The sequence below is a fragment of the Globicephala melas genome, chromosome 2 (assembly GCF_963455315.2).
Source record: "Globicephala melas chromosome 2, mGloMel1.2, whole genome shotgun sequence".
NCBI classification, from domain to species: domain Eukaryota; kingdom Metazoa; phylum Chordata; class Mammalia; order Artiodactyla; family Delphinidae; genus Globicephala; species Globicephala melas.
In genome coordinates, this window is record NC_083315.2 from 43436021 (window position 1) to 43460028 (window position 24008).

General features: G+C 37.5%; 1 protein-coding gene across 3 annotated transcripts in view; it reads left to right on the plus strand.

The window, feature by feature from the left end:
- Positions 1-24008, plus strand: part of CHD2 (chromodomain helicase DNA binding protein 2) — a 120927-nt gene that overhangs the window by 41713 nt on the left and 55206 nt on the right. For all 3 annotated transcript variants that reach the window (XM_030873188.2, XM_030873187.3, XM_030873189.3), the window contains 4 exons: positions 2220-2436; positions 4328-4417; positions 5286-5476; positions 14130-14318. In XM_030873188.2, the coding sequence (XP_030729048.1) occupies positions 2220-2436; positions 4328-4417; positions 5286-5476; positions 14130-14318 (687 nt within the window). The remainder of the gene's footprint in view (positions 1-2219; positions 2437-4327; positions 4418-5285; positions 5477-14129; positions 14319-24008) is intronic.

Here is a 24008-nt window from a genome sequence, read left to right on the forward strand (position 1 = left end):
ATTTTTGGCTGTGTTGGGGCTTAGTTGCAGCACGTGGGATCTCTGTTGAGGCATGTGGGATCTTTCGTTGCGGCGTGCGGGCTCTTCGTTGTGGTGCGCGGGCTTCTCTCTAGTTGTGGCATGCGGGTTTTCCCTTCTCTAGTTGTGGCATGTGGGCTCTGTGGTTGTGGTGCACGGGTTCCAGACCACGCGGGCTCTATAGTTTGCAGCACGTGGGCTCTAGTTGAGGTGCGTGAGCTCAGTAGTTGTGGTGCGCGGGTTGCCCCGAGGCATATGGGATCTTAGTTCCCTGACCAGGGATGGAACCCACGTCCCCTGCATTGTAAGGCAGATTCTTTACCACTGGACCACCAGGGAAGTCCCAGGCCTTGAGAATTTAATAGTGAACCAAGACAAGACAGGATTCCCCTGTCTTCATGGGACATACGGTGTGAGAAGTACGTTTAATGTATGTCTCCAGATTCCTTCCCCCACATGTAAACTCTTAATTTCTTAGTGTTTTATGGCGAAGCAAGAATTCTTATTTCAGAATTAGACTACAGCTTGAAGACAAAAACATGCCAGCTTCTTTTCTCAATGCTGAAAAGATGGTTTTTAAGTTACAGAGGTGCATTTACAATGACTTTCCCGATTGAACCATGTATTACTCTTTGTCTTATAAAAATTTATGTAATATTTAACGTTCAATATGAGAATCAGAGATCTTGAGGAGATTCAGTTTCTGTGACTGAGAATGGAGTGGAGGTCTGATGTTCTAAATTCCTTGAAAGTTATTTTTGTTTCAGAGAATAGTGAGACCTGATCTTCCTAAAGGACGGTTATAAGCTAGGTGGAGCCTTAAGGAGTTGTGTAACTAACCCTCTTGTTCTGTAGTTGAGGGCTCTTAGGAGCCCTTGTCCAAAGTCACACCATGTAGAGTCCTGAGCCAGCATTTTCTACTTTAAACTAATTCAGAATCAGCTGAAAAGGGCCCAGGCGGCTACTAGGCCCTGGTCATGGGAACCTTGAGTTAAGTAACATGCTGTTTTGGTCTAGTTCCAGAAAAGCAGGCAAATCAATCCAGACTTCCTTTCATGTGTATAAATGGACAGTGGCAGTTTGCTAGGGAGAGGAAATGTTGGAGAAAATTAACCCTGTTTCCTCCCCAGTGGTGTGAAAAGGTGAGAGAAATATGAGGAAAATTACTCAAAGGAATCTCTTCTTGGTGAATTAAATGTCTTGTTTTTCTAATCGATTAAGTTGTCTTTGACTTGAATATTGGTTTTAGTTCTCTCCGGTCCACTGATTAAGCATGTATTATATATGTGTAAACCTCCCATGGCCTGATTTTCAAGAACCTTGTAATATTTTCAGACTTATGGCATACATGCAGTCCTGGTTTCCTGTCAAATGGGCTCTTTTCTATTTCTGGAACATACTTTCCTAACTCTATTTCTTTCAGTTTAAATTAACTTAATTTACTTAAAGGTTTTTTCTTAATATCTTTACAATACTTTTCTATTAGGATCTTGTTGAAATCCTGCCTCCTGCCTGTCTCCTAGAGCCTTGTTTCTCAAAGTGTGGTCCAAGCCATATACCCATAGCACAATATCCAGAAGTACTTGTTAAACAATACAGATTCTTGAGCCCTTCCCCAGATACTCTGATTCAGTAGGTCTGGGGTGGGATTCAGAGATCTGATCTGCAGCCTACCCCTGCTGTAGAGTAGTGTATTTAAAACAAGCTCTGTGTACCTGCAGCATTTAGGTCTAGGGAGCAGTGTATGTAGCATTAAACAACCCAGTGGCCTGCAGTGGAATGGGTGGGCACTTTGAACAAAGGCACATGACTGTCAGCCTGTAGGGTTCATCAGCAGTGGGGATAGCCCATCTGCCCTTGCTTTCTGTACTGATGGAACCCAAGGTCATGTGCTTGCATACACCAATATAACAAAACCTGCCTTCTCTGTTACAGGGGATAGATGTAAAAGACCAAAATGCAAGATAAAGAACATACAGTCTGAATAGGCTCTTGTAGTAATCCAAACCTTGATAATACTTAGATTACTTGTTACTCGACTGTCATATGTAGGAGAGTTAATTGCAGAGGAGAGGAAAGACATTAGAGGCTCACAACCCATGTCTTGCTTGGTGACATTGTGAGGCATTGATGCCTTTGCTGTTTGTGCACGTACTGTTTTTTTGTGAACTAATGATCTTTTTGTTTTTTTCTTTCTGCAGAAGTAACAGTGTAATCCTTGCTGATGAAATGGGCCTAGGAAAGACCATCCAGACCATATCATTCCTCTCCTACCTGTTCCACCAACACCAGCTGTATGGCCCCTTTCTTATAGTCGTCCCTTTATCCACCCTCACCTCATGGCAGAGGGAGTTTGAAATCTGGGCACCAGAGATTAACGTAGTGGTTTACATAGGTGACCTGATGAGCAGAAATACGGTGTGTAAACAAAAAGAATTGGGATAGAATCTGTGTTATAAATGTATTTTTGGAAATTGACCTAAAGCCATTATAGCCTTCAGTAAAATTGTGATTCTGACACGGTGCTATGCCCCTGATATTGGGAGATTGATGTATCCCAAAAATACAATTCAGTTAGTCTTAAAAACATATGCTTACTTTGTAAAGAACAGCAACAGCAGTACATGAATGGGAATCTCTTTTAGTTGGATTGCAGTATTAAGTTTTTCTTTCCCCTGTACTTTCAAGACCACTTTATTTATAAAGGATTATAAGATAGAGTTAATGCCTTGTGGAATGTTAATATTATTTTTGCTATTTGAGCAGAGAGATATTACTGAAAATAATTGAGTTCTTAGAGTTTGTTTCCTAACCTTTTAAAATAGTGAGGTGGCATAACTTACAAGAAAGAAATAAAAGGACAGTGAGCCATTTCAGAGCTGCAGAAAAGACAGTTATCTGTCTGATACCAAAGTTAACTTGAGCATCAGGAACTTAGAACACATGGGCTTAAGTTTGTCTTTGTCTGGCAAATCTTTTTCTTGATAACAACTTTTTTTAAGGTACTTACTATGTGCCAGGCCCTGTGCTGGGTGCTTTATGTATATTACCTATAATCCTTATGGTAATCTTCAAAGTAGATGATATTCTTTCCAATCTCCTGTTAAAGAAATTGACTCAGAGAGTTTAACACTTGTCCCCAGGCCAGCTGGAATGTGGCAGAGCTGGGATTGGGACAAAGACACGTCTGGTCCCAGACGTTTGCTTTTTTACCACTGTGTGTATGTTGGAATAAACTGTTTCTAGGGGATTGCTTATAATAAGAGCAAGCCATCAGGAGTCCTCAACGTTTGAGAGAGATGTTACAACCATATATTACCATGCTAATGCAAATTCATTTTTATTAAATATTTTCATTAAAATTTTCTAACCTAAACTCTGGCAGACTTCACTGCTCTAATTTTGAGTTTCTAAGTCTATAGTAGTTCTTAAGTTTGTTAATCCATTCGTTAACCATTAAAAAAGTTCTAGATTGTGCAGAATTGCTTCAAGCACTACTGCATTGAAAGGTGAAGACAAAGAAAGTGAACTCTAAAAAACTGTGAAATCAGGGACATTTTCTTTTCTTTCCAGTACTCCTTTTCTTTGTTCTTCTTCCCACTTTGTGGTGAGTCCCTGCAGCTCTCCTTGACTTGTCCTCCAGTTCTTAACTTGACAACCAAGCTGTAGGAGCTCTGTCATGGGCCATTGTGCTTGCTGGGTGTCCAGTTAAATACATTATATTATACTTCAGTACGAATGTTAGTTTTTGTGTTCCTTTGCGTTGACGTGATTTTCATTCATATTAAATTGTATTTTCATCCTGTAAGCCTCCCTTTCCTTTTTCTTGGGGGCCACATCGTTCTGCTGTATGATTAATGAAATTTCTGACCAAGCCAGAGGTTGGAATTTGTTTTATTTACTAATAAAAATATGCCCTACCCAAAGAATGATCAAATTGTATTTCCTTAAGAAAGTTCTCATTCTGGGAGATTCCCTAGATAAGTTCAAGTTACCAGGGTTTTAATTGCTGATGAAATGCATTTTTGTGGTCAAATATATCGGGGGTGGAGGGGGGCAGAGGGAGGTGACAATTTACTTGAATTCTGGCAATAAAGTTTTTACTGCTCCACGATAGATCTTTTAATTCTAACTCATATTGCTCTATACTTTGGTTGCTTAGGTCAGTTTAGAATGTATAAGGTATTCATTAAATTCTAATCAGATTTAATTTTTATTTGGTATATTTATTGCATCTGTCATAAGACTTGCTGGTGATATAGAAAGGTAAAGGTAGAAATTATATCTTAATGATTGTTTTCTCTTATAGATACGAGAATATGAATGGATTCACTGTCAGACCAAAAGGCTGAAGTTCAATGCACTTATAACAACATATGAGATCCTCTTAAAAGATAAGGTGTGTAATTGGTAACCAAAAGGCTAAATTTTGGAGTGTGACTTGTCCAAATGATGGGGTCTTTGCCTCCCCCTTGCCATGTTACTTTTCTTTTCGTATTTAAAAAAAGCAAACAAATGAACAAACAAAAGAATCCATGAAGAATATTAAGGTTATTAGAAAATAAACAGAACCTTACAGTTGAAGGGGACCTTGGGTCACCTAAGCCAATTGAATTAAATAGGTGAAAGGGATTGAGGCCAGTAACTTACTGGAGATTCTAGTGAGTCATTGGAAGCTGGTCTTGAGTGCCCTCTCAGGTACTTCCCATCTTATTATTAAGCATTTCTCCAGAACAGATGTTGTGTAAGGGTCTCTGAGGAGGAGGACAGAAAAATGAATCTCTTAAAATTATCTCCTTCCCACAGTTACTAAGAAATGTATGTGCCAGGTGATCCCAGTGGTGATAATAAGCATAAACAAGTGCAATTTGGTGGCTCTTGGTGTTTCTGTGCTTCAAGGTTGGGGTGGAGAATAGGCAGAGAAGAATCTTGATTAAGGAGAGACTGCAAAATCATGTATTTTTTGTTTTTGTGTTGTTTTTGCCCAGCATACCAGTTTTTGTGTTTTCACTTTGAGGCATGCAGCAAAACCTGGCCTAAAAGACCCCCCCTATAGCTTTTAGAGGATGATCTGCTCTTTTGAGTAGACACCAATCTGTTAACTAACGGAATAAACAGAAGAGTCCTGATATACTTTAAGTCAGTGAAGAATAAATGTTTCTATGTATACCTTCGTGATGGTATTTGTACAGAGATAATTAACACTTGAAAGTACTTTTGGGTTCCCTTCTGACCTGGTGGCTCGTTCTGTTTTGTTTTTACTTTAGACTGTGCTGGGCAGTATTAACTGGGCCTTTCTGGGAGTGGACGAAGCCCATCGGTTGAAGAATGATGACTCTTTATTGTATAAAACTCTGATTGATTTCAAGTCCAACCATAGGCTCCTGATTACGGGGACCCCTCTTCAGAATTCCCTCAAAGAGCTCTGGTCCTTGCTGCACTTTATTATGCCGGAGAAGTAAGCTCCTTCCTATGTGTTTCAAAAGATGCTAGAATGTCTGAAATGCCAATGCTCTTTAACTTTTTTAGTAAACCTTAGGGAAAACAGATGGCATGGTTTGGGGAAAGCAAAGCATTGAAGCAGCAACAAAAGTAGTAAAATGTTTCATAACAAATGATAGAAAGCTCAGAAATCAGTCTGTTAAGAAAGAAAGCATACTGTCTACCAAACATTTGAATCATTTAATGCTTTGGGGGAAATAATTGATAAATAGGAAACATCACACCTTCTCCCTGTTGTTATAAGGTGATCAATATAATTGAAAAAAGTATACGAGGTACACAATCTGACAAGTATTAAAAAATATCTTAAATCTAACCTTTTGATAACAATAGCACTGGATTTAGGTCTCATTAAAATCTAACTTAGTAAAGAATTGTGGAATGTCTTTACTGAAAAGATTTTTGTGGGGAAGATGGTATGCACGTTTCATAAAACTTAAAATTATCCATTGGTGTTCAATGATACTTAAAATGAAATCTAAATTTTTTACCCTGATTTGGAATACCGTACTTAGTCTGACCCATCTCATACCACTTTCTCCATTACTAATTGTGCTCCAGCCATTCTGGCCATATTTCTGTTCCTTTAACATGCCAAGCATTGCTATTCTTTTTGTCTGGAATGTTTTTTCTCCTCCTTACCTTCATATGGCCAGTCACTTATTAACATCTTTGCCTCAGCTTATATGACCACCTCCTTTTAGAGGTCTCCTCAGACCACTGAACCTCAAGTTCCTTATCAGACATGCTTATCATCCATACCCCGTTTTATTTTCTATATGGCACCTTTCTCTTTTTCATTTATTTCCTCATTCATACCATGTCATTAATTAAATTATGCATTCAGAAGTAGCAGAGATCTTATTTACTTTATTCATCCGTGGTCCACATTGCCTAGAATGGTACCTGGCATGCAGTAAACAGTTAAATTGAGAGTTGTCAAATTGACAGGTAAATGCTCCACAGTTTTGTTTTTTTTTTTAATTTAGAAAAGACTTGAGTGCCTACTGTATGCCATAAACTGAACAAATAGAGAAATGGTCCCTTTCCCCATGTGTTACCTTTTTTTTTAAATAGCCTATTGGGATATAATTTACATACCATAAAATGTACCATTGTAAATATACAAATTAATATTTTTTTAGTAAATTTATAGAATTGTGCAACCATCACCATTATCTACTTTTAGAATATTTTCCTCACTGAAAAAAGTTCCCTCTTGTCTGTTTGTAGTTAATCTCTGCCTCAACTTCTAGCCGTAGGCAATCACGAATCAGCTTTAATCTCTAGAGAATTTACCTTTTCTAGAAATTTCATCTAAATTGAATCCTAATAAGTAGTGTTTTGATTTTGGCTGCTTTTATTTAGCATAATAATTTTGAGATTCTCCCATGTTACAGAGTTTATTAGGAGTTATTTTCTTATTATGGAGTGATATTCCATTGTATGCACATCCAGTCACCAGTTGATGGATGTTTGGATTGCTTCAGTTTTGGATTATTTTGTCTTTGTGTGGACGTATGACTAGATCTATAGGAGTGAAATTGCCAGGTTGTTCAGAAAGTGTACATTTAACTTAAGAAACTACCGGCTGTTTTCCAAAGAGACTGTACCATTTTATATCCTCAGCAGAAATGTTTGACTTTTCTAGTTTGTCTGTATCATCACCAATACTTGGTGTATTGTCAGTCTTTTGGATTCTAGCTCTTCTGGTGGATGTGTAGTGGTATCTCATTGTGTTCTGACTTGCATTTGTATAATGACTAATAATATTGCACATCTTTTCCTGTGTTCATTAGCCATTTGTATATCTTTGGTGAAATATCTGTTCAAATCTTTTACCCATTTTTCAATTGGATTTTTTGCCTTCTGAGTTGAAGAGGTTTTTATTTTTATTTTTTAAGTAGTCTATATTGAAGTGCTTTATATTAGACTCAGATCTTCTCTAAGTAAAGGCTGTAATACTTCATTTCTCCAATGCAGGTGGATGCCTTTTATCTTTTGCCTTATTGTACTGGCTAGAACCTCCATGTTGAGTAGAATTGGTGGGAGTAGGATGTTACAGAATTTTTGTTAGGTACCCTTTATAAGGTTGAGGAAGTTTTCTTGTAATTCCTAGTGAGTGATGAATTGAGTGTTGGATTTTGTCATGTGCTGTTCTTTACCTGTTGAGGTGACCATGTGGTTTTTGCTGTTTATTCTACCAGTATGGTATGTAACATTAGTTCCTTTTTAGATTAAGCCAACCTTTTATTCCTGGGATAAATCCGAGTTGGTCAGAATGTTTAAGATTTATGTTACTTGTTTTTAAAATATTTGATTAGGATTCTCAGTGTTGCCTTGTGAGCTTTAGCTTCTGTTTGTGGGAAAATTTTTAATGACTATTTCTGTTTCTAGTTATAGGTCTATTCAGGTTTTCTATTGCATCTTGACTTAGTTTTGTTAATTTGTGTCTTTCTGACAATTTGTTTATTTCATCTAAGTTGTCTAATTTGTTGGCATAAAGCTGTAGTATTTCCTCATAATCCTTTTAATTTTTGAAGGATCAATACTGATCTAAATAATTTTTTGATTATGGCAATTTTGTGTCTCGTCTCTTGGTCTTTTTAGGTAAAGCTTTTAACAATTTTGGGGATGTTTTCAAAGAAACTGGCTTTGGACGTTATTTTGTTTTTTTCTCTATTTTAGAATTTCATTTATTTCTACTCTCATTTTTATTATTGCCTTCCTTTGTTTTTCATTTAATTTTCTTGTTTTCTGTTTTCTTAAGATGAAAGCTTAGATTATTGATTTAAGTCTCTTTCTTCCTTTTCTCAATATAGGTACTTAAAAGTATAGGTTCCCCCCATGTCCTACTTTAGCTGCATCCCATAAATGTTGATATCTTGTGTTTTTGTTTTCATTCAGTTTCACCTATTTTTGAATATCTCTTTTGACTTTTTCTTTCATGCATGGCGGTTTTTTTTTTTTGAGAAGTATGTTATTTAATTTCCAAATATTTAATTATTTCCCAAATGATCTGTAGTTTACTTTTATCTTAGAGAACATGCTTTAAATGAATTGTTACTTGTTATATGCTCTAGTATGTTTTCTGTCTTGGAGAATATATTCCATGTGTACTTGAAAAGAATAATGTTTATTTTGCTTTTGTTGGGTAGAATTCTATAAGTGTCCATTAAGTCAACTTGGTTAATAGTCTTCCTTCTGTATCTTTGCTGACTTCATGTCTAGTTGTTCTATCAGTAATTGAGAGTGAAGTATTTTAATATTTAACTACAGTTGTTGAATGACCTACTTTCAGTTCTGTCAGTTTGGGGGTTCTGTTGTTAGGTATGTGCACATTTATATTTGTTACATATTCCTGATTTATTGACCTTTTTATCATTATAAAATGTCCCTCTTTATCTTTAGTAATATTTCCTGTTCCTTAGGTCTATTTTGATTTTCTTATAGCTCCTCAGCTCTCTTCTGGTATCTGTTTGCATGGAATACTATTTTCCATTGTTTTACTTTGAACCTGTTTATTTGGGTCTAAAATGTGTCTCTTATAGACAGCTAACAGTTGGATCTTCCTTTTTTCTCTAGTTAGACAATCTCTGCCTTTTGGTTGGAGTATTTAGTTCATTCACATTTAATGTAATTATTGATATGGTTGGATTTATGTCTGCTATTTTGCTTTTTCCCTCTGTATGTCATATTTCTTTTTTGTTTGTTTCTTTCTTACCGCCTTCTTTTGTTTCAACAAGTAGTTTTTAGTTTTCCATTTAGATTCTTCTGTTAATTGATTTTTTTAAGTTTTATTTTGTAGTGGTTGCTCTAAGGTTTTTAGTGTATACATCTTATCACAATTTTCTTAAAATTAATACTGATTTAATTTTGGTAAAATATAGGAACTTTTCTGCATCATAGTTCCATTTTCACCTCCTTCCTTGTGTTGTAAACCTAGGGCATCCGAGCTTCAGTAGTTGTGGCTTGCAGGCTCTAGAGCACAGGCTCAGTAGTTGTTGCACATGGGCTTAGTTGCTCTGAGGCATGTGGGATCTTCCTGGACCAGGGATCGAACCCATGTCCCCTGCCTTGGAAGCCGGATTCTTAACCACTGTACCACCAGGGAAGTCCCTTCACCTTTTTTTTTTTTTGCGGTACGCGGGCCTCTCACTGTTGTGGCCTCTCCCGTTGTGGAGCACAGGCTCCGGACGCGCAGGCTCAGCGGCCATGGCTCACGGGCCCAGCCGCTCCGCGGCACGTGGGATCTTCCCGGACCGGGGCATGAACCCGCGTCCCCTGCATCGGCAGGCAGACTCTCAACCACTGCGCCACCAGGGAAGCCCCCTTCACCTTTATTTTTGAAGAGTAGTTTAAGACTCTTCAGGAGATGGATAGAGAAACTTGACTACTCTGATTATGCATGCGCTCACTATAGCTGTTAGTAGAACAGGCCTAGACTGTTTCCTTTTTTGCAGGTATCCTCACTATAGTATGCTTCTGAGAGAGGAGGCCCCTCTGCACCCCTGCTCCCTATGCCTTCCGTTAGAACAGGGTTTCTCAACCTTAGCACTATTGACATTTTGGGCTGGATAATTCTTTTTTACAGTGGGGGCTCTCCTTTGCATTATATGATGTTTGACAGCATCCTTGTCCACTACCCACTACATGCCAGAAATGACTCAGTTGGGACAACCAAAAATGTCTTGCAGCATTGCCAAGTGTACCCCAGAGGGGCAAAATTACCACCAGTTGAGAAGCACTACGTGAACGGGTTCCTCAGTTCTTCCCACATTGCTCATTCTGTCCTCCTCCACCCTCCCCACCTCGTCTCACTGCTAATCTTTTGCCTGTCCTGTTTCCTGCTCACCTGGATCCTCTGTTCCTTCCATAGAGCTCTGTTAAGTCAACAGTAGTCACCTTTCTGAGGAGGGAGGCAGTTGCCCCCTTCTCTTTTTGAACATTGTATCCATTCTGTAATGAATACCCTGTCCATCATGTATTAGCAGAAGCCCATGTTTTTATAAAGTGTGCTTTTCAAAGGTTATATGTGCTGTAAAACAAATAGATAATGTATAAAAGTTTAGAGACAGTGGGGGTATCAATTATTAGTTATTAATCTTTGTTTTCTGAAATGGATAAGAATTTTCATGTATATTACTTTATAGTTTTTATATTGTTTTCTCATATCTAATTTTTGATACATTCTATACATTTAGCCTCAGATTGTAATAAGAATATGCTATCGTAGAGAGATGATGAAAATGTGTCTCATATCACACGGTTAATAAGTGGGTGGACTGAGTTCAGTTTCTGGTCTTCTGTGACCGAGGCCAATGTCCTTTAAACTTCAAATTCTAAGAGAAATAGTGCATCCTTCATAGCACCACTGAGATGAACTAAAAGCATTCTACATAGTAGGGATCTTCAGGCACTGTGGGAACATATGTGCTTGATACTTAGAAAAAGAAATGTGATGCCTAGTTTCCTCCAATGAATGATTAGCTAAGATTTGCCCTTCTGTACTTGGCTACTGAAGTGGATGGTAGGGATTTTGGCTCCTAAATGGCCATAATTCATTTTTTGTTGCTGTTAAGCACCTGTGGCATTCCACCCAGCATGGGCTACGTTTTGGAAAGAGAGGAACTTTGAATTACTTTTTCCATTAGAGATGATCCTTCAGATAGTGTCTGCCAAAGTTTTCCATATGGCCAGTTGGATTACTTATTGAAGGATGGATTGGGGTTAGAGATGCACTGTGTGTGTGTGTAAGAGAGGCTTTTCTCTTTGCAAACTTTGTTTTTAAAACATTATTATTTTCAAACATTTTTAAAAAAACATTATTTTTCACAAAGATGCGTGTATAAGAAGGAAACCCATTAGTTAAGGAGTGGAGATTTTCCTTTATTTCTGCCTGAGCTTACTGTGTGGATGACAAATCCTGTGAAGTATTTTCCCCACCCTTAGTGGTAGTTTCTGAGGTTCATTATGGCTCTATACAACCATTTGTTCTTTTTAAGGAAATGATCCACTGAAGAATTGTTATTGTACAGAAGAGAATTAGGTTTGCTCAGGTAACTTCTGGACTCTCCCCTCCTCAACTGTGATAGGCCGTTGTTCTCAACATCCAAAAGTTAGTCGTCTTTTTAACCAACTAAAATGCTGTTTCCTTTGTGCAGAGTCAGTCTGAGCACCTTTCCTGCATGGCGGCTCTGGCCAGGAGCCTACCCTTACTGTATGTTGTTAGTACCCTTATTATAGGTATATATCAGTGAGCCACTTTGTTTTGTATGTAGTATTTTGCAAAGCATGGAGCTTGGTATTAAAGATAGAGCTATGACTACATCAAAGAGTTCAGCTTATAAAGATAATCATGTGCACATATGTACTTCATGCCCACCCTACAAAATAACTCAGTTTGATAATTTTCAGAGATCTTACCTCTTAGTGTTGAAATCTTTTTTTACTTTTGCTTCTGCTGTCTAGGCCAGTCTGTGAATTTTTTTGCACTTTTCCTTTCACATATTTATCTCATGACTTCTAGTATAACATTCTCACTGCTTTGATTTAATTTTTTTCTTTGCTATTCCTCAGTAGAGTGAGCTTCTATTTTTCTAAAATCCCAAGGTCTGGAAAATTTAAATGATCAAAATTGTTTCTACTTTGGTGAGAGACATGTTAAATACAGAAGTTGATTAACAGGGAAATAACTAAAATAATGACTCTCTAGGCTGTGGTGTGGTATCATTATAAGTTCACCACGATGACCATATACCTTTTATATATGTGGTGTTATAAATTGACGGTTGTCTATTGCAGGGAACAGCAAACTTTTTCTTAAAGAACCTGGTAGTAAACATTTTCAACTTGTAGGCATTATGGTCTCTGTCACAGCTACTCATCTGCTGTATAGACAGAAAGCAGCCACAGGTAGTTCATAAATAATTCAATGTGTATATGAAGAAATAGTATCTCATATTAACTCCTTTAATGTAGTAAGAGTACACTAGGTGGGTGAAAATATTTGTTCCCTAAAACAGTAGGGGAAGTAAGTCTTGTAAAAAAAAAAAAGTTCATTATTTAAGTTTTTAGACTAGTAAAGTTTTAATTAATTATAATATGTGTTACATAAATTAAAACATTCTCTTGAAATTATCTCCCAGTTCTTCAGAAAATGGCCTGATATATAGTGATGGTCCCTCATTTCCAGTTGCCTCATGCATTTTGTGTGTGAGATGGTATTAACATAGCTTAGTTTACATTGTTCCTTTTAATCCTCTTATCAGTTTTAACTCTTCATTTTATTTTATGTTCCTAGAGTATCTTCATAGCAGTGTGACAAAATACAGTTTACTTTAGTTTTGTTGAGCTAGAAGCATTAATTATGTTTATAGATCTCTACCCCAAAAGATCATTTTGTCTGCTTCTCCGAACACGGTTGTTTCAGGCATTACCAGCTGTCACTAGGGCTGATACTGATGCCCCTAGTGCCTGATGAAATGCTTGGCCATTCATGAGTTCAGAAATGACAATGGCAGCAGACTCTCTTGACATCCTTTAGCCCGGTGACAGTGTTGGCATTTGCTGTCTTTGACTTTCTGTCTTATCAGAGAGCGTATTACATAGCTCTTGGTAATGTCGAGTCACTGAGTTTATCATTCTGGGACTTCACTGGCCTCAGCAGAGCTGGGCCTCCTGGTGTCAGAAAGCAGACCATGGGGCAGCACCTCACCCACTGGGCTCCAGTCTGCACACAAAACTAAACAACTTCTTCCAAGTGCTTTGCTGGCTTTCTAGTAGCAAGTCAGAGCATATTTTCCTAAGCCTCATGAAATAAATTTCTTTCAATTTTTATTTTTGAAAGAAATTTGATCATAATGTCCCGTACTGGATTTCTGCCACAAATCCTTTAGTGACCCAAAGATGGTTAAATTAAGATTTAAACAGGAGAAACTTTTATCTGTAGAGTTCAGGCAAAATTATTACGGGTGATAACATTTTAAAATTCATTAATAAATTTTGTGTCTCCAAGTTCTATTAGTATTAAGTTGTATCACTTATATTGCTTTTCTTGTCTGGGGGCTGTCACTTGTTTACTGTCATTATAATCCATTAACTTTTTAATCTATGAGCAGTGAGGATTACTGATGGAAGCTGTATAACTTGTACCTCTGACCAGTGATAGCTGTAATATCACCACTAATTATTCTTTGACCTCTGAATTTTGTTTTCCCAGTAAATTGCAGCTTATTAAAAGATACCTTATGATTAATTTTTCTGCCTAACATTTTATCACAGTAACTTATTATGTTACTTACATACTACTTGCATGATATACTGAAATATTTTGTGAACTCTAGATCCAGTCTCAGAATTGGAAACCTGCTGTTATCTAGTGTAGACTGATGGAATTGATTGAGTTGGTTTTCCCTTGCCTTTTTGTTTTCCCCTCTCTTGTATTCAAGAGCTAGTGACTGATAAAATTTATTTTTCCTTATAGGGAAGACTCTTTTTTTTTTAACAGATTTTTTTTCCTATTTGGTTCCTTAAAAAAGAAATTTTAGTTGGAAAAATGTTTTTTTTCTTCTTTGTAATTAAGTAACACTATACTATGTCATCTCTAGGTTTGAGTTCTGGGAAGATTTTGAGGAAGACCATGGGAAAGGGAGAGAGAATGGCTATCAGAGTCTTCATAAGGTGCTAGAGCCTTTCCTTCTCCGGAGAGTGAAAAAAGATGTGGAGAAATCCCTTCCTGCCAAAGTGGAACAGATTCTCAGGGTGGAGATGTCAGCCCTTCAGAAACAGTATTACAAGTAAGTTATTGGCTGGGTTAAGCCTGAGTGGGATTAGGATCAGTACCAGGGGTACTTCCCTTGTGGTGCAATGGTTAAGAATCTGCCTGCCAATGCAGAGGACACGGGTTCGATCCCTGGTCCGGGAAGATCCCACATGCTGTGAAGCAACTAACCCTGCGAGCCACAACTACTGAAGCCTGTGCACCCTAGAGCCCGTGCTCCACAACAAGAGAAGCCACCGCAATGAGAAACCCATGCACCACAGTGAGGAGTAGCCCCCGCTCGCCACAACTAGAGAAAGACCAAATGCAGCAGTGAAGACCCAGCGCAGCCAAAAATAAATAAATAAAATAAATAAATTTTTTGTTTTAAAAAAAGATCAGTACCAGGGGGCTCCCCTGGTGGCGCAGTGGTTAAAAATCTGCCTGCCAATGCAGGGAACATGGGTTCAAGCCTTGGTCTGGGAAGATCCCACATGCCACGGAGCAACTAAGCCCGTGTGCCACAACTACTAAGCCTGTGCTCTAGAGCCTGCAAGGCAAAACTACTCAGCCCACGTGCCACAACTACTGAAGCCCGCATGCCTAGAGCCTGTGCTCTGCAGCAAGAGAAGCCACTGCAATGAGAAGCCCGTTTACTGCAACGAGTATCCCCCGCTCGCTCGCCGCAACTAGAGAAAGCCTGCACGCAGCAACAAAGACCCAACGCAGCCAAAAATAAATAATAAGAAATAAATAAATAAATTTAAAAAAAAAAGATCAGTACCAGGAAGCCATGAGATATATAACCGACAAATAAACTGCCTTTTCCAGTGAAGCCTCAAGACAGATTTAAGTAGCAATTTATTTATGGTCAGAAAGAGGAAGATTTACTGTTCTTTCTTTTTTAGGTGAGAATTTGCACAGTACTTTTCATTATCTTAGTGGTCTGAAATATATGTTCTTAGGCTTATCCCCCTGCTAATAAACAGGCATGCTTTACTCATTCTCTTCTCTGCCATTCATTCAGTCATTTGCTTCAAGTTCTGCAACATGCGAGGCATTTTGCTAGATACTGGAAATATGAACGTGAATGGAATGTGTTCCTGTCAGAAGCCTGTTGTTTAGTAGAGAAGACAGACTAGAGACAAATAATACAAAGTGTTGTTTATAACTGAGGCATATGCAGGGGAGTGTGGAAGTTCAGAAGGAAAAGCACTCACCTCTGTACCAAAGGGTGAAGACTCTTCTTCTAGCACTCCAAGTGGCATGGGCAGGTTATGGACTTGGTTTAGGTTATAATATGTTAAAGGTAAAATGGTGGGTTTGAGACAGAGGGTGGTATATAAGGTACTTGTCATGGGCTTTCAGTTTTGATGATTTAAAGTTGGATCTGGAATGATTGGAAATAATTGTATTGTCATGAAAATTACAGTCTTTTAAAGTTAGAGGTCTGGTAATCTTTCTAATGATATTCCTTGCTTTTTTTTTTTTTTTTTAACATTGTTACTGGAGTATAATTGCTCTATAATGTTGTGTTAGTTGCTGCTGTATAACAAAGTGAATCAGCTGTATGTATACATACATCCCCGTATCCCCTCCCTCTTGCGTCTCCCTCCCACCCTCCCTATCCCACCCCTCTAGGTGGTCACAAAGCACTGAGCTGATCTCCCTGTGCTATGCGGCTGCTTCCCCCTAGCTATCTGTTTTACCTTTGGTAGTGTATATATGTCCATGCCACTCTCACTTCGTCCCAGCTTACCCTTCCCCCTTCCCGTGTCCTCAAGTCCATTCTCTATGTCTGTGTCTTTAGTCCTGTCCTGCCCCTAGGTTCTTCAGAACCCCCCCAACCCTTTCTTTTTAGATTCCATATATATGTGTTAGCATACGGTATTTGTTTTTCTCTTTCTGACTACTTCACTCTGTATGACAGTCTCTAGGTCCATCCATCTCACTACAAATAACTCAATTTCATTTCTTTTTATGGCCGAGTAATATTCGATTGTATATATGTGCCACATCTTCTATTCCTCTGTCGATGGACACTTAGGTTGCTTCCATGTCCTGGCTACTATAAATAGTGCTGCAATGAATGTTGTGGTACATGACTCTTTTTGAATTATGGTTTTCTCAGGGTACATGCCCAGTAGTGGGATTGCTGGGTCGTATGGTAGTTCTATTTTTAGTTTTTTAAGGAAGCTCCATACTGTTCTCCATAGTGGCTGTACCAATTTACTCCGTGCTTGTTCTTAATTAATACAACTGAATAAAAACAAGAATTTAATTTTCAAAAATTACTATCCAACTTTTTTGCTTAACACTGCCTTGATTTTTTTAAATTTTTTAAAATTTTTTTACATCTTTATTGGAGTATAATTGCTTTACAATGCTGTGTTAGTTTCTGCATTATAACAGACTGAATCAGTTATACATACACATATGATCCCATATCTCTTCCTCCTTGCGTCTCCCTCCCTCCCACCCTCCCTATCTCACCCCTCCACGCAGTCACAAAGCACCGAGCTGATCTCCCTGTGCTATGCGGCTGCTTCCCACTAGCTACCTACCTTACGTTTGGTAGTGTATATATGTCCATGCCTCTCTGTCTCTTTGTCACAGCTCACCCTTCCCTCTCCTCATATCCTCAAGTCCGTTCTCTAGTAGGTCTGTGTCTTTATTCCTGTCTTACCCCTAGGTTCTTCATGACATTTTTTTTTCTTAAATTCCATATATATGTGTTAGCATACGGTATTTGTCTTTCTCTTTCTGACTTCACTCTGTATGACAGACTCTAGGTCTGTCCACCTCATTACAAATAGCTCAATTTCGTTTCTTTTTATGGCTGAGTAATATTCCATTGTATATATGTGCCACATCTTCTTTATCCATTCATCCGATAATGGACACTTAGGTTGTTTCCATCTCCGGGCTATTGTAAATAGAGCTGCAATGAACTTTTTGGTACATGACTCTTTTTGAATTTTGGTTTTCTCAGGGTATATGCCCAGTAGTGGGATTGCTGGGTCATATGGTAGTTCTATTAGTAGTTTTTTAAGGAACCTCCATACTGTTCTCCATAGTGGCTGTACCAATTCACATTCCCACCAGCAGTGCAAGAGTGTTCCCTTTTCTCCACACCCTGTCCAGCATTTATTGTTTCTAGATTTTTTGATGATGGCCATTCTGACTGGTGTGAGATGATATCTCATTGTAGTTTTGATTTGCATTTCTCTAATGATTAATGATGTTGAGCATTCTTTCATGTGTTTGTTGGCAGTCTGTATATGTTCTTTGGAGAAATGTCTGTTTAGGTCTTCTGCCCATTTTTGGATTGGGTTTTTTGTTTTTTTGTTATTGAGCTGCATGAGCTGCTTGTAAACTTTGGAGATTAATCCTTTGTCAGTTGCTTCATTTGCAAATATTTGCTCCCATTCTGAGGGTTGTCTTTTGGTCTTGTTTATGGTTTCCTTTGCTGTGCAAAAGCTTTTAAGTTTCATTAGGTCCCATTTGTTTATTTCTGTTTTTATTTCCATTTCTCTAGGAGGTGGGTCAAAAAGGATCTTGCTGTGATTTATGTCATAGAGTGTTCTGCCTATGTTTTCCTCTAAGAGATTGATAGTTTCTGGCCTTACATTTAGGTCTTTAATCCATTTTGAGCTTATTTTTGTGTATGGTGCTAGGGAGTGATCTAATGTCATACTTTTACATGTACCTGTCCAGTTTTCCCAGCACCACTTATTGAAGAGGCTGTCCTTTCTCCACTGTACATTCCTGCCTCCTTTATCAAAGATAAGGTGACCATATGTGCGTGGGTTTATCTCTGGGATTTCTATCCTGTTCCATTGATCTATCTTTCTGTTTTTGTGCCAGTACCATACTGTCTTGATTACTATAGCTTTGTAGTATAGTCTGAAGTCAGGGAGCCTGATTCCTCCAGCTCTGTTTTTCGTTCTCAAGATTGCTCTGGCTATTCGGGATCTTTTGTGTTTCCATACAAATTGTGAAATTTTTTGTTCTAATTCTGTGAAAAATGCCAGTGGTAATTCGATAGGGATTGCATTGAATCTGTAGATTGCTTTGGGTAGTAGAGTCATTTTCACAATGTTGATTCTTCCAATCCAAGAACATGGTATATCTCTCCATCTATTTGTATCATCTTTAATTTGTTTCATCAGTGTCTTATAATTTTCTGCATGCAGGTCTTTTGTCTCCTTAGGTAGGTTTATTCCTAGATATTTTATTCTTTTTGTTGCAATGGTAAATGGGAGTGTTCTCTTGATTTCACTTTCAGATTTTTCATCATTAGTGTATAGGAATGCCAGAGATTTCTGTGCATTAATTTTGTATCCTGCTACTTTACCAAATTCATTGATTAGCTCTAGTAGTTTTCTGGTAGCATCTTTAGGATTCTCTATGTATAGTAAGTATCATGTCATCTGCAAACAGTGACAGCTTTACTTCTTCTTTTCCGATTTGGATTCCTTTTATTTCCTTTTCTTCTCTGATTGGTGTGGCTAAAACTTCCAAAGCTATGTTGAATAAGAGTGGTGAGAGTGGGCAACCTTGTCTTGTTCCTGATCTTAGCGGAAATGCTTTCAGTTTTTCACCATTGAGGATGATGTTGGCTGTGGGTTTGTCATATATGGCCTTTATTATGTTGAGGAAAGTTCCCTCTGTGCCTACTTTCTGCAGGGTTTTTATCATAAATGGGTGTTGAATTTTGTCGAAAGCTTTCTCTGTATCTGTTGAGATGATCATATGGTTTTTCTCCTTCAATTTGTTAATATGGTGTATCACGTTGATTGATTTGCGTATATTGAAGAATCCTTGCGTCCCTGGGATAAATCCCACTTGATCATGGTGTATGATCCTTTTAATGTGCTGTTGGATTCTGTTTGCTAGTATTTTGTTGAGGATTTTTGCATCTATGCTCATCAGTGATATTGGCCTATAGGATAGGTGTTAGCTCTTCTCTAAATGTTTGATAGAATTTGCCTGTGAAGCCATCTGGTCCTGGGCTTTTGTTTGTTGGAAGATTTTTAATCACAGTTTCAATTTCAGTGCTTTTGATTGGTTTGTTCTTATTTTCTATTTCTTCCTGATTCAGTCTTGGCAGGTTGTGCATTTCTAAGAATTTGTCCATTTCTTCCACGTTGTCCATTTTATTGGCATAGAGTTGCTTGTAGTAATCTCTCATGATATTTTGTATTTTTGCAGTGTCAGTTGTTACTCCTCCTTTTTCATTTCTAATTCTATTGATTTGAGTCTTCTCCCTTTTTTTCTTGATGAGTCTGGCTAATGGTTTATCAATTCTGTTTATCTTCTCAAGGAACCAGCTTTTAGTTTTATTGATCTTCGCTATCATTTCCTTCATTTCTTTTTCATTTATTTCTGATCTGATTTTTATGATTTCTTTCCTTCTGCTAACTTTGGGGGTTTTTTGTTCTTCTTTCTCTAATTGCTTTAGGTGCAAGGTTAGGTTGTTTATTCGAAATGTTTCCTGTTTCTTAAGGTGGGTTTGTGTTGCTATAAACTTCCCTCTTAGAACTGCTTTTGCTGCATCCCATAGGTTTTTGGTCGTCGTGTCTCCATTGTCATTTGTTTCTAGGTATTTTTTGATTTCCTCTTTGATTTCTTCAGTGATCACTTCGTTATTAAGTAGTGTATTGTTTAGCCTCCATGTGTTTGTAATTTTTACAGATCTTTTCCTGTAATTGATATCTAGTCTCATAGCATTGTGGTCGGAAAAGATACTTGATACAATTTCAATATTCTTAAATTTACCGAGGCTTGATTTGTGACCCAAGTTATGCTCTAACCTGGAGAATGTTCCATGAGCACTTGAGAAAAATGTGTATTCTGTTGTTTTTGGATGGAATGTCCTATAAATATCAACTAAGTCCATCTTGTTTAATGTATCATTTAAAGCTTGTGTTTCCTTACTTATTTTCATTTTGGATGAGCTGTCCATTGGTGAAAGTGGGGTGTTAAAGTCCCCTACTATGAATGTGTTACTGTCGATTTCCCCTTTTATGGCTGTTAGTATTTGTCTTATGTATTGAGGTGCTCCTATGTTGGGTGCATAAATATTTACAATTGTTATATTTTCTTCTTTGATCGATCCCTTGATCATTATGTAGTGTCCTTCTTTGCTCTTGTAATATTCTTTATTTTAAAGTCTATTTTGTCTGATACGAGAATTGCTACTCCAGCTTTCTTTTGGTTTCCATTTGCATGGAATATCTTTTTCCATCCCCTTACTTTCAGTCTGTATGTGTTTCTAGGTCTGAAGTGGGTCTCTTGTAGACAGCATATATATGGGTCTTGTTTTTGTATCTATTCAGCCAATCTGTGTCTTTTGGTGGGAGCATTTAGTCCATTTACATTTAAGGTAATTATCGATATTTATGTTCCTATTCCCATTTTCTTAATTGTTTTGGGTTTGTTATTGTAGGTCGTTTCCTTCTCTTGTGTTTCTTGCCTAGAGAAGTTCCTTTAGCATTTGTTGTAAAGCTGCTTTGGTGGTGCTGAACTGTCTCAGCCTTTGCTTGTCTGTAAAGGTTTTAATTTCTCCATCAAATCTGAATGAGATCCTTGCTGGGTAGAGTAATCTTGGTTGCAGGTTTTTCTCCTTCATCACTTTAAATATGTCCTGCCACTCCCTTCTGGCTTGCAGAGTTCCTGCTGAAAGATCAGCTGTTAACCTTATGGGGATTCCCTTGTGTGTTATTTGTTGTTTTTCCCTTGCTGCTTTTAATATGTTTTCTTTTATTTAATTTTTGACAGTTTGTTTAATATGTGTCTTGGCATATTTCTCCTTGGATTTATCCTGTATGACACTCTCTGTGCTTCCTGGACTTGATTAACTATTTCTGCCTTGATTTTTAAAAATCTTTTTATTGTGCGAAATCTCAAATACGTACAAAAATAGAATGGTGTGTATCCATAATCCAGCTTTTATATTTACTGACTCCTGGCCAGTCTTAGTTCATCTGTATCTTCCTTTGCATCCCCATTTCCACCCCCAGGTCATACGAAACATATTCCAGGTCCAAATCATAAGTGTTTCTGTATATCTCTAAAAAATAAGGACTCTTAAGAGTTAAGTAAAAAAACCCCCAAAACCCCCCAAGCTCATGGAGCAGATTGGTGGTTGCCAGAGCCAGGTGTTGAGGATGGTGAGAGAAATGGGTGAAGGGAATCAAAAGGTTACAGACTTCAGCTATGAAATGTATGTCACGGGGATGAAATGTACAGCATGGTGACGATAATTAATAATTCTGAAGTGCATTTTTTTTTGAAATATGCAAGAGAGTAGATCATAAAAGTCCTCATCACAAGGGAAAAAAAGTTGTAGCTATTTATGGTTATGGATGGTAACTAGACATTGTGGTGATCATTCTGCAATGTATACAAATATCTCATCATGTTTTATGCATCTGAAACGAATATGACGTGCTATACCTCAATTAAAAAAAGTTAAGCATAATTTCAATACTATTTTTATTATGCCTAAACCCCCCCCCCAGTAATTCCTTACTATTTTTATAATGTACAGTGAGTGTTTACGTTTTCCTGGTTGTCCTAGACACACACACACACACACACACACACACACACACACATTTTGCTTGTTTGCATTGGGATCTAAGTAAGCTCCATACATGATGATTGGTTGACGTATCTCTTAAGTTTATTTTAAGTCATTTTCCCCTCTGTCCTTCTAAATTTTTGAGTGAAGAAACTGGGTTTGTGTTCCATAAATTTTTTTCACAGCCTGGATTTTGCTCATTCCAGCTCCATGGCATCATTTAATATTTTCCTGAGAACACATTGTTTCCTTTACATTCACAGATAAGTGTAGAAGGTTGGTTAGACCCAGAATCCGTGTATTTCACAGAATGCAGTCTATCATAGGAGGTTGTCTTCTTGTGATATTAGCAAATGTTGATGAGCATTGCCTAGATCATTAATTCATTAGGGATTACAAAGTGGTAATATTCAACTTTTGTTACTCCTTTGTTTGTTAGGTGGAATACTTCTGTAAAAAGAAACTTCCCCACATCAATGAGGAACAGTTCATATAGGAAAGACAGAATAAATGCATGGTTCTTTCTGATTTTCGAATTTAAAATTTTTCATCTATTTACTGTTTTTTTAAATTGAAATACAGTTGTCCCTTGGTAACTACAGGGGTTTGGTTCCAGGGAGCCCCCTGGCCCTCCGCTCGGATACCAAAATCTATGGATCCTTAAGTTCCTTACATAAAATGGCAAAGTATAGTTGGCTCTCTGTATTTGCAGGTGTGGAACCTGTGGATGCGGATGGCTGACTGTACATTTGACATATAATGTTGTACAGTTTAAGGTGTGTAGCATGTTAATCTGATGCATTCATATATTTTAATCTGATGGCCATTGTGATAATTAGCCCCTCTATCACATTACATGATGATCCCTTCTTTTTAGTGGTTGGGATTGTTAAATCTAGTCTCTTAGCAAGGTTGATGATTATATAATACATTGTTGTTGTCTGTATTCACTGTACTGTGCATTAGATCTCTAGGGATTATTTACTACCCATTCCAGGTTTGTACCCTTAAACATCTGTCCTATCCCCCACTCCCCGCCCCCTGGTAACCACTATTTTACTTTCAGTTTGGCTGTTTTAGATTCCACATATACATGATATCATACGTTACTTGTCTATCTCTGTCTGACTTATCTCACACAACATAGTGTGTTGAAGGTTCATCCATGTTGAATTTTTGACGTTTTCAAAAGAAAAAATGGATTATCTATCTTCCTTCAAAGGTTTGACCAATGAGACTTATTGGTACGATTTCAATATTTTTGTATGATTATTGATTCATCAATAAACATATTTATTTCTGTTTTATTCTGTTGCAGTTATTATCTATACTCATGGTCTAATGGTCCCAGTTTTAGCCAGTGGGAACTTGTTCAAGTTCTTTTGACAAAATCCAAGTTGTAGTTGATAGCTTCTTTGCTTTCTGGAATGATAAAATGCTCAGATTCGTCTCGTTCATTTCCTGCCCCAGAACTAGAGTCAGCCAAAAAGCTTCACATCCTGTTTCATTGGAAAATGATATTTGGAGGTCACAGACGGCACTGGGGGTGCTCTTTGCAATTGCAGTGGACATTATTCACTGGTCTTTAAAGTGGACAGAGTTAGGAAATTTGTTTGTTTTTAAAGATAAAAATACATCATGAGTTTTGTCCAGTTAAATAGTACTATAGAAATTTTATTTGACCTTAATGAACTTATACCCATGCCAAAAATTCGACTTCTCAAGTGCACCAGCCTAATTCACACTACACACACAGTCTTAAAATAATGGTGCCAGGATTACCACTAGCAAGATGAAGAACAAAAACAGGTTAAGGTTTTTTAAAATAGTATTTTTTGTTTGTTTGTTTTTAAAGGTATATCCCACTAGAAATGGTAAGAGGCTTAAAGCACTTGAGATGGTTTTTCTTCTCTTTGGTTAGGTACTGACTGGATACAATTGTTTATTTACTTCATTTTAGTGGTTTTTTTTTTTTTTTTTTAGAGATTGGTTTGTTTAATTTTGTTCATGATTATAATATTTATAGAGTTCCAAAGGCAAAACTGCCATGCCTGGTATGTTCAGAGATATCTGGCTTCTATCCTTGTCTCCCCCATTCTAGTCCCTCTTTTCCTTAGGTAAGAATTACTTTTATATTTA